Here is a 10,619-nt window from a genome sequence, read left to right on the forward strand (position 1 = left end):
CTGGTTGATTATTAGCTCTTTGGTTCGTTTCACAAATCTGCACTTTTTGTGTAAAGTTAGTAAAACGTGAATAAGACCTGAACGGGTCAATAGTTGCTAAATCCCATTTGAATGACCTTCACAACGCAGCCAAGCAGCCTGCAAAGAGTTTTCTCTGAACGCTGCCTTTGGCTGCTCGATGCCAAACAGAACAAGTCGGGTCAGTGGGTTGAGAAACATGAAGGTGTTTGCACAAACACAGTAATCAGTAGCTGTGACAGACGCCTGGGGCTGACGTAGAGCAAGCTGCAGTTGAACAACAAGGTTAGTGTATATCTCTAAACCTGGTTAACATGCGTGCATAAACACATTCTCTTCCTTTCCTGACAGAGGTAGAAAATAAACCTTGATACGATGTAGACTCAAAGCTCTCAGAAGAGTTTGGTTCAGAAAACTTCAGTGAAAGACCACCTGACCGACGCACGAATGAGTCTGAAAGTAAAGTGAGAAGTGAACAGACGGTGTGTTCAGGTGTGGGCTGGTTAGCTGCGACTTCTTTTACAACCTCTCAAATACACACGCGCAGGGGCGGAGCCAGTTTCTGTCCTTCAGTCAGAATCACTGCTGCTGCTGGACGAATCTGTGGACATGGCCTCCACGTCGTCCTCGTTCTCCTTGTTGTGACCCGGTGGCTCCAAGCCAAAGTCGTTGCCATGGTGAGGGGGCAGCATCCCTACAGAGACATCTGAGGACTGCCAGGGGTAGTGAGGCGCCAGGACGTCTGCAAAGACAGAACAGAAGACGGTCTCTATCGGATATGTCATGGCTGAGTTTCTTCATGGGTGACCATCTTTTGTCCATTTGCATTCCTCAAAAAAGAAGCTATGTCTATTCATTAGCTACAAAAAACAATGTGTGTTTGAAAATCAGGCAAAGTTATTCTATGACTATTCCTGAAAACACAGCTTATACAGATTTTCACACTTGGTGCATTAATCTGAATCCAAGCGTTTGCTGAACCACGTCTTCAAATTAATTTCAACAATATCTGCAGTGACTGTATGAATATTTACGAGCAGCAGATTTTAACATACATGTGAGCACAATCTGAAGCCACACAGCGTTGTCACTAAAACTTCTGGTTTCTGTTTCTTACCCGGTAACCTTCCTGCAGCCAGAGCGTCACTTGGTAGATGTTCGTTCACACCATTGGAAGGCAGGTTGGCCATGTGGCCGAGCATCCCACTGCGCATTTCCAGGTCGGTGGGATAAGGCCTGCGCTGATCGCCTGAAAGCAACGTTTGTGTGAACAGTTGAAGTCAAGCCTGGCTTTAGTGCAGCTGCTGCAGAGACTCTGCTCCATACCTGGTACCCAGTTGAGCGGAGCACACACAGCATTACTGGCACTGATTCTGTGAGCATATTTGATGATTTCCTCTGATGAGATACTTCCTGCAAAAAGAAACAAACCAGCTTGAACTTCTGAAGAGCCAGCCACATACAAAACCCAATCTGCTCGGATAAAAAGGGTTGCTCACCTTTCCTGGCCTTTTCAATGGTTTTAAGTTTTTCTTTCGCCTGGTAAACAGCAGTGGCCTTAAAAAGGGAAATTAGAAGGATTATAAAACAAATTTACATTTAACTCATGTGTAAGAAATCCTCCCAGGCTTTTATCAACACAACACTTAAAGAAGCATGGCGTCTCTGTCTTTGGTGACTTTAGTCAGCACACACCTCAGGTTGGTCATTATAACAAAACAAGCTGCATCAGCACTTATTTTAATTAATCATGAAACCAAAGACACTTTTGTAGAAAGCAATGTGTCAGATTGTGTGAACAGATTGTGACTGAAAACTATAGAAGTTAAACACCAGGTTTCAAAAGCTAACTTAGAAGAATTAAAACTCTGCAATCTGTACTCACATTCTAACTCCTCAGTATTTTGATTTTAAAACGGTTCTGACAATCTCTTGCTGCTCATATGAAAGTTATCTGTGGTGTTAAGGAAACGCCTCGGGTCTTAGGATTCTCAAACATTTGCACCTCAGTAACAACAAGTCTGAGCGTACTTCACTCAAAGTCACAGAAGGAGAAAAGCTTCTGGAAGCAGCTTCAGCCCACCAGAATGTGCTCAGCCTCCTTCAGCTGTTTCTGAAGCTGCTGGATGTCGCTGTCTCTTTTCTCCACCTCCTTCTCCAGCAGCTGCATCTCCTGCTGAACCTCCCCCTGCTTCTGGGCCACCCCCATCAGCTCCTGGAACTCCTTGTCCCTCTGCACGAGCAGCTCCACAATCTAAGCAGTTTAAAATGAATCACAACAAGGTTCATTTCTGACCTCTACACGCAAAGAGCAGTGAATGAAGAAGCATTCATTAAAGGGAGCTCCTCGCATGAAGGAGCTCCTCGCAGGAAGGAGCTCCTCGCAGGAAGGAGCAGTGCATGAGGTGTTACCTGCGAGTCCTCTCCAGGCTGAGGAAGTTTCTGAGCTCTGGATAAAGCCAACATCTCGATGAGCTCCCTGCAGTGACACGAACAATGACATGTAAACACGTAGGCAGAACAGTTCACGGGGTTCATTTAGCAGTTAAACATGTTACAGCTTTTAAACAGCCTGGACACAATGGCACGCATACTTCAGTCTCACAAAATGTCTTTTTTTGACTCGGCTTTGAGACAATCGGTGCTGGTTCTTCCCAGTTCAGTATATTTTTCAATATAAACAGTATCAAAGTTAAAAACAATAAAAAAAATTACAATCGAGACACAAAACATGTTTAACTTTACCGGGATAAAACCTCCAAATCGTCCAACACACACAGCAGCCGCTCTTTCGTTGATCTTTCTGGCACTGCCGCCATGTTTCGGTTCCTTCGACGTTGCCAGACCGGATGTTACGTCACAACTTAAAAAAAATCTTTATTGATAATAAAACTGTTGACAAAACAGCACTATAGAACAAAATGAACAAAACAATAACGCCAGGGGGTTATAAAGTGAGCACAAATATATATATACATATATATATATATATATATATACATACACATATTAAAAAAAAAGTTAAGTCACAAAAATGTTAAAGTGAGAACACATTTCAGTTGTTTTAATGGCTTTACTATTGTTTGAATACTGAAGTGTTCTAATATATTGTTTGAATTCCTCTATAAAGACCAATAAAAAAGGTTTCTGATTTGAGAATTTAGACTTATGTATATGACATTTTACAACTAATAAAATTAGGTTGATGATATAATAATGGTTTGTTTTATCCTGATGCATGCTCAATAACCCAGGTAGAAAAATCCAAAAATGGTTTGTTTTATTAATTCATCCATCCATCCATCCATCCATCCATCCATCCATTTTCTTCTGCTTATCCGGGGTCGGGTCGCGGGGGTAGCAGCCTAAGTAGGGAGGCCCAGACTTCCCTCTCCCCAGCCACTTGGGCCAGCTCTTCCGAGAGAATCCCGAGGTGTTCCCAAGCCAGCCGAGACACATAGTCCCTCCAGCGTGTCCTGGGTCTTCCTCTGGGCCTCCTTCCGGTGGGACGTGTCCGGAACACCTCACCAGGGAGGCGTCCAGAAGACATCCTAAACAGATGCCCAAGCCACCTCAACTGGCTCCTCTCGACGTGGAGAAGCAGCAGCTCTACTCTGAGTCCCTCCTGGATGATCAAGCTTCTCACCCTGTCTCTAAGGGAGAGCCCAGACACCCTGCGGAGAAAACTCATTTCGGCCGCTTGTATCCGAGATCTCATTCTTTCGGTCACAACCCAAAGCTCATGACCATAGATGAGGGTAGGAACGTAGATCGATCGGTAAATTGAGAGCTTCGCCTTTTGACTCAGCTCTCTCTTCACCACGACAGACCTGTACAGCGCCCGCTTCACTGCAGACGCTGCACCTATCCGCCTATTGATGTCACGCTCCATTTTTCCCTCATTCGTGAACAAGACCCCAAGATACTTGAACTCCTCCACTTGGGGTAGGACCTCCTCCCTGACCCAGAGAGGGCACTCTACCCTTTTCCGTCTCAAGACCATGGCCTCGGATTTGGAGGAACTGATCTTCATCCCGGCCGCGTCGCATTCGGCTGCGAACCGCTCAGCAAAAGCTGTAGATCACGATCTGATGAAGCCAATAAGACCACATCATCTGCAAAAAGCAGAGACGCAATCCTAAGGCCACCAAAACGGATCCCCTCAACACCTTGGCTGCGCCTAGAAATTCTGTTCATAAAAGTTATGAACAGAATCGGTGACAAAGGGCAACCTTGGCGGAGTCCAACTCTCACCGGGAACAAGCCCAACTTACTGCCGGCGATGCGGACCAGGCTCTGACACCGGTCATACAGGGACCTAACAGCCAATATCAAAGGGCCCGGTACCCCATACTCCCAGAGTACCCCCCACAGGGTCCCCTGAGGGACGCGGTCGAACGCCTTCTCCAAGTCCACAAAGCACATGTAGACCGGTTGGGCAAACTCCCACGCACCCTCCAAGACCCTGCTGAGAGTGTAAAGCTGGTCCAGTGTTCCACGGCCAGGACGAAAACCGCACTGCTCCTTCTGAATCCGAGGTTCGACTATCCGACGGACCCTCCTCTCCAGAACCCCCGAATAGACCTTACCAGGGAGGCTTAAGAGCGTGATTCCCCTGTAGTTGGAACACACTCTACGGTCCCCCTTTTTGAATAGGGGGACCACCACCCCGGTCTGCCAATCCAGGGGAACTTCCCCCGATGTCCACGCAATATTGCAGAGTCGCGTAAGCCAACACAACCCTACAACATCCAGAGCCTTAAGGAACTCCGGGCGAATCTCATCCACCCCTTGCGCCCTGCCACCGAGGAGCTTTTTAACCACCTTGGTGACCTCAGCACCAGAGATTGGAGGGCCCGACCCAGAGTCCCCAGGCTTCGCTTCCTCAGTGGAAGACGTGCCGGTGGGATTGAGGAGGTCTTTATAGTATTCCGCCCACCGACCCACTACATCCCGAGTTGAGGTCAGCAGCACACCACTCCCACTATAAACAGTGTTGGTGGCGTACCACTTTCCCCCCCTGAGACGCTGGATGGTGGACCAGAATCGTCTCGAAGCTGTGCGGAAGTCGTTCTCCATGGCCTCTCCGAACTCCTCCCATGCCCGAGTTTTTGCCTCAGCGACCACCCGAGCCGCATGTCGCCTGGACTGCCGGTACCCATCAGCTGCTTCCGGGGTCCCACAGGCCAAAAAGGCCCAATAGGACTCCTTCTTCAGCCTGACAGCATCCCTCACCGATAGTGTTCACCATCCGGTTCGAGGGTTGCCGCCGCGACAGGCACTGACAACCTTGCGGCCGCAGTTCCGGTAAGCCGCCTCGACAATAGAGGCAAGAAACATGGTCCACTCAGACTCAATGTCCCCCACCTCCCTCGGAACATGTTCGAAGTTCTCCTGGAGGTGGGAGTTAAAACTCCGTCTCAAAGGAGACTCTGCCAGACGTTCCCAGCAAACCCTCACAATATGTTTGGGTCTGCCAGGTCTGACCGGCATCCTCCCCCACCATCGGAGCCAACTCACCACCAGGTAGTTATCAGTGGACAGCTCCGCCCCCTCTTCACCCGAGTGTCCACACCACTCTGGTTCAGATCAGGGGGGCTGTTCCTCCCAATCACACCCCTCCAGGTCTCACTGTCATTGCCCACATGAGCATTGAAGTCCCCCATCAGAATAAGGGAGTCCCCAGGAGGTGCACTTTCCAGTACCCCCTACAAGGACTCCAGAAAGGGCGGATAATCTGAACTGCCGTTTGGTGCATAAGCACAAACGACAGTCAGAACCTGTCCCCCCACACGTAGGCGGAGGGAGGCCACCCTCTCATTCACTGGGGTGAACCCCAACACACCGGCACCAAGTTGGGGGGCAATAAGTATGCCCACTCCTGCTTGGCGCCTCTCACCAGGGGCAACTTCAGAGTGGAAGAGTGTCCAGCCCCTCTCAAGGAAACTGGTTCCACAGCCAGAGCCATGCGTAGACGTGAGTCCGACTATTTCTAGCCAGAACCTCTCAGCCTCACACACCAGCTCAGGCTCCTTCCCCACCAGTGAGGTGACATTCCACGTCCCAATAGCCAGCTTCTGTAGCCGAGGATCAGACCGCCAGTGTCCCCGCCCTCGGCCACCACCCATCCCACATTGCACCCGACCCCTTTGGCCCCTCCCACAGGTGGTGAGCCCATGGGAAGGGGGACCCACGTCTCCTCTTCGGGCTGTGCCCGGCCGAGCTCCATGGGTAAAAGCCCGGCCACCAGGCGCTCGCCCGCGTGCCCCACCTCCAGGCCTGGCTTCAGAGTGGGGCCCCGGTGACCCACATCTGGGCAAGGGAACATTAGGTCCATTTATTTGTCTCATCATCGGGGTCTTTGGGCTGCACTTTGTCTGGTCCCTCACCTAGGACCTGTCTGCCATGGGTGATCCTACTAGGGGCATAAAGCCCCTGACAGCATAGCTCCTAGGATCATTGGGACACTCAAACCCCTCCACCACGGTAAGGTGGCAGCCCAGGGAGGGGTTTATTAATTCAATTCAATTCAATTCAAAAGTACTTTATTAATCCCAAAGGGAAATTATTTGTTGCTGTAACTTGTTATCCTCATTTCATTAAGAGATGTTATAGATACTGATGGCTGTAGACAGGAAGGATCTCTTGTAAAGGTCCATCCCACAGTGGATCCTAAGAAACTGGCTGCAGGTGCCGTCCGATCCGTCCACCCAGACTCAGCTGGCCTCTCGGTTCCCCTGGGCTGTAGGACCGCCTGAATGCCGGGCAGAACTCCTCCCAGAGCGATGGCCACTCCTCCCAGCAGTCTGTTGAGCTCCTCGTCACTGCGGACAGTCAACTGTAGGTGCCGAGGGACGATCCTGTCCTTCTGCTGTCATGAGTCGTGTTTCCTGCTAGTTCCAGGATCTCTGTGGTTAGGCACTCGAGCACAGCTGGCAGGTAGATGAGAATGCGTCCACAGAACATCCTTTTCAACTCATTTGAGATTTGGGGCTGTAGTCCTTGTTGCCATGGTTACGCATCCTAACAAATGTCCAAAACTAAAAAAGTTTCAGTAAAAATCCTTCCAGCTACACAGCATCTGATACCAGAGGAAACAATCATCCAAAAGAAATGTGATTTACATCCAGAAAAAGAGGAATTGAAGTTTCCAAAAGGAAAAATCTCAGAATGAAAGTAACAGAGCTGCTCCAACATGCAGCCACCTTGAGTGGCACAATTCTAGAACTTTTAGTGGGATTAGTGGGTTAAGAGAAGAATCCAAACAACACGTCTTCATAAGTAATGGAAAAGTCTTCAAGAATATTTTGGGCAATAAGTATCTTGCCAGACAGTACATAAGGAAGGACATGACCAGAATAAATGACAGAGATCTTCTTCACAGAGTTGCAGAATGAGCAGCTCATGTCAATGTCCTTTTTGTATCGTTGAAGGGAAGACTTGCAGGGATAAAAACGATGGATAATCTTAAAGGATACTTCTTCGATTTTATTAATAATCAAATATTTAGATGGAAGACACAGATTTTTTTTCCATATCAGGTCTGATGCAAAGTTATTGCAATAAGAGACAACAGAGACCATGTCCTTCTGGAATAAGACACGTATGTCACGGTTGTTTTTTCTCTTTTTAGTGGAAAAACAGATTTGATCAATTCTAGAGTCAGCAGGTTCAAACATGGTGGAGTCAGTAGAGAAGTTATAGAGGACTTAAGAAGCATTATAACACCAGACGGGATAGCATCAAAACCAAACGTGTTTTCCTTTGGTGGTATAGAAATGCCAAATTGCTTAGAAGTTCAGAATACGACATTAAAACACAACCAGGATTAAATAGCTGCTGAACTAAGATGATTCCATGTTCAAATCAATTTTCCAAGAATAAATATTTACGTTTGTATAAAATGTCTCCATTGTTCTAAATATAACATGGGGTGAGAAATTGTGCTTATAAATTAAAGTCCAGGAAAGAAGCACTTGTTTATGGAAATTAGAAAGTTTTATGGGGAGTTTTTCAATGTTGTAGTTGCAAAAAAGAGCAAAATCAAGGCCACAAAGTTTTGAGAATAAATAATTAGGTTTAAAATTCCAGACTGAGGACGAGGTCATCAAGACTGATTTTCTGGATTCTTCCATGCAGATCTCTACAGCATTTTATCAATGACATCACTTGTTTACAGAAAGAGACAACGCTGGATAAGTTCAGCGGGCGATGCCTCCTGCTTTAGTTAACTGAATTCTTCCTCTAATTGACAAATCTCCTTGACGCCAAGAATTCAGGTCTTTTCTTGCACATTTCTTATAATGGGGTCAAAGTTCAGAGCACATCTAGTGTTTTGATCCTTGTTGATCGTTGTGCCGAGACAGGTCTTTAACAGGAATATTATGAATGGAGGACGACGTCACAACTTGTTTTCTTCTTAACCCGCTCGCTGTTGTCCGTCATCTAATGGCGACAAAGAGTTCCTACACATTTTATTTTTGTAATTTCAGTGCTAGTTTGTAGTTTTTAGCTGCTTAATTCTAATTTATCAATCACTGCTATAGATTAGCAATGTTCTTGCAATATTTTATAATAGAGATTGAAACACTGCAGTTTAAATAACTTTTAAATGTTTATGTTTCATACACTACAGCTGCAAAACATCTGGTCTTCACTGAGTCTGGCCCTTCCTTCTTTACCCTCGTCCATTTTAAAGCATCTAACAGAAATGTGAACATTTCTATTACAATATAAATACTTATTTATTTTGACGTTTCTGCCAAATTTGGAACTTTCTGTGAAACAAAACCAAACGTGCAATTTATTATTTTGAATCTCACATCATCTCTCACAACTGATTTAAACTATTCCCTCACATTTTTTACATGTTATATTGACTTTAATCCTCTGAAAGTTTTTGTCTTTTTTCACAAGCAAATAAAATGGATACTAAAGCTGCTTCAGCAACACGGTCAGTACAGTAAGTTTTCACACTCATAAACACTTACAGAAATGTTTACATGACTCAAATAAAACCTGGAGTCTGCTTGAAGTTTTATTTGGAGTGAAATGTATTTGTCCTGCCATCAGAGGGCAACGTTTGCCCTTCAGTCTGACTCCTGTTAGTTCCTGTTTCACCAAAGCACAAAGGGTTTCTCTGAAATATGACAGGAAGTGACTCAGCTGAGCTGTTACTTTTGGATAGCCGGGGAACTACACACTGTTGTACTCTGTTAGAGCATGTTCGCTTGTTCTAAGAGGAAAACATCCATCCATCCATCCATCCATCCATCATCTTTACCCGCTTCTTCCTTTTTGGGGTACGGGGGTCACCGGTGCCCATGTCCAGCCATCACTGTGCGAGGGGCAGGGGACACCCTGGACAGGTCTCCAGTCCATCCCAGGGACACATAATAGAGACAAACAACCATTCACGCTCTGTAAGGGGGCAGCACGGTGGCACAACTGGTAGAGCTGCTGCCTCTCAGCGAGAAGGTTGCCAGTTCAAATCCTGGTCTGGGGGCCTTTCTGGGTGGAGTTTGCATGTTCTCTCCGTGCATGCATGAGTTTCCTGTGGGTACTCCAATTTTCTCCCACAGACCAAATGCATGTTAGGCTGATTGGTAACTCTAAATTGTCCCTAGGTGAGAGAGTGAATGGTTGTTTGTCTCGGTTGTCTCTATGTGTCCCTGTGATGGACTGAAGACCTGTCCAGGGTGTCCCCTGCTTCTCACAGTGACTGCTGGACATGGGCACCGGCGACTCCCGTGACCAAAAAGGAAGAAGCGGGTAAAGATAATGGATGGATGGAACTGTAAGGTCGCCGGTTCGACCCCCCAGACTGATAAAATCAAAATGTAAGTGTGAAAGGTTAATCCACCCACATCTGTCTCCACCCTCCTTTACCCCACTCTGGGCCCTTGAGCAAGGCCCTTAACCACCACCATCTCCTCCCCTGGGCACCCCACACAGCAGCTCTCCGCTCCACACAGAGGCTGCGGCAGCTCGGTGCTCTGTGGTTGCGTCAGGAAGAACATCCAACTTAAAATAATTGTCAAGTCTTTGTACGAGTTAGTTCATTGTTCTGACCCCTGAAGAACCCTTAACAAAAAGTAGTACATTTCAAGTTCAGTTTTGCAAGTCTACTTTAAGTTAAGTATAAGTATATCAAGTATACTACACACCATACTTGTAGTGTACTAGAAAGTATACTGATTTAATACTTGTTTGGACTAAATTGGGACATTTTTTATACTATTTTTAAGTATATCAAATAAAGTTTATAAAAAGTAAACTTCAAGTACACTTCCTCATTTTTAGTGTAAAATAAGTATACTTGTAGTGCACTTAAATAAACTACTTTTTGCTAAGTGAAGGGAGCATCAATAGAAAAGTCCTGATGGAAGCTCAATCATTGATCAGCCCATTTCTCTGTCCAAGAGACTACAATGACTTCTTCAGATGTTTCAAAAACATGAGCTGAAAGTCTAGACTAGATATATAGAGCGTTAGAGTTGTCGTGACTACTGCAGTACTTTCACACATTTTTAATGTCAGAAGAACAGTTGATCTTTCGGCAAGAAAAAAGTTCAAAGTGTTTGTGCTTTTATTTTGATAGT

General features: G+C 46.2%; 1 protein-coding gene across 1 annotated transcript; it reads right to left on the reverse strand.

Moving 5' to 3' along the window:
- Window positions 1-365: 365 nt before the first annotated feature.
- Window positions 366-2,873, reverse strand: med4 (mediator complex subunit 4). Its single transcript, XM_037686638.1, has 7 exons — window positions 2,764-2,873; window positions 2,431-2,497; window positions 2,102-2,272; window positions 1,518-1,575; window positions 1,345-1,431; window positions 1,136-1,267; window positions 366-760 (listed from the first exon to the last, which is right to left on the reverse strand). The coding sequence occupies exons 1-7, from the start codon at window positions 2,835-2,837 to the stop codon at window positions 588-590; spliced, it is 762 nt and encodes a 253-aa protein (XP_037542566.1). The 5' UTR covers window positions 2,838-2,873; the 3' UTR covers window positions 366-587.
- Between the last annotated feature and the right edge of the window lie 7,746 nt (window positions 2,874-10,619).

The sequence above is a fragment of the Nematolebias whitei genome, chromosome 13 (genome assembly GCF_014905685.2).
Source record: "Nematolebias whitei isolate Nwh7 chromosome 13, NemWhi1, whole genome shotgun sequence".
NCBI lineage: Eukaryota > Metazoa > Chordata > Actinopteri > Cyprinodontiformes > Rivulidae > Nematolebias > Nematolebias whitei.

Excerpts from the sequence above, each read along its gene's own strand:
- med4 (XM_037686638.1), bottom strand. The coding sequence starts at position 2,837 with ATGGCGGCAGTGCCAGAAAGATCAACGAAAGAGCGGCTGCTGTGTGTG. Across the intron at positions 2,273-2,430 it reads AGCCTGGAGAGGACTCGCAG|ATTGTGGAGCTGCTCGTGCA; the intron begins GTAACACCTCAT and ends TAAACTGCTTAG. Across the intron at positions 1,576-2,101 it reads AGGAGGCTGAGCACATTCTG|GCCACTGCTGTTTACCAGGC; the intron begins GTGGGCTGAAGC and ends TCCCTTTTTAAG.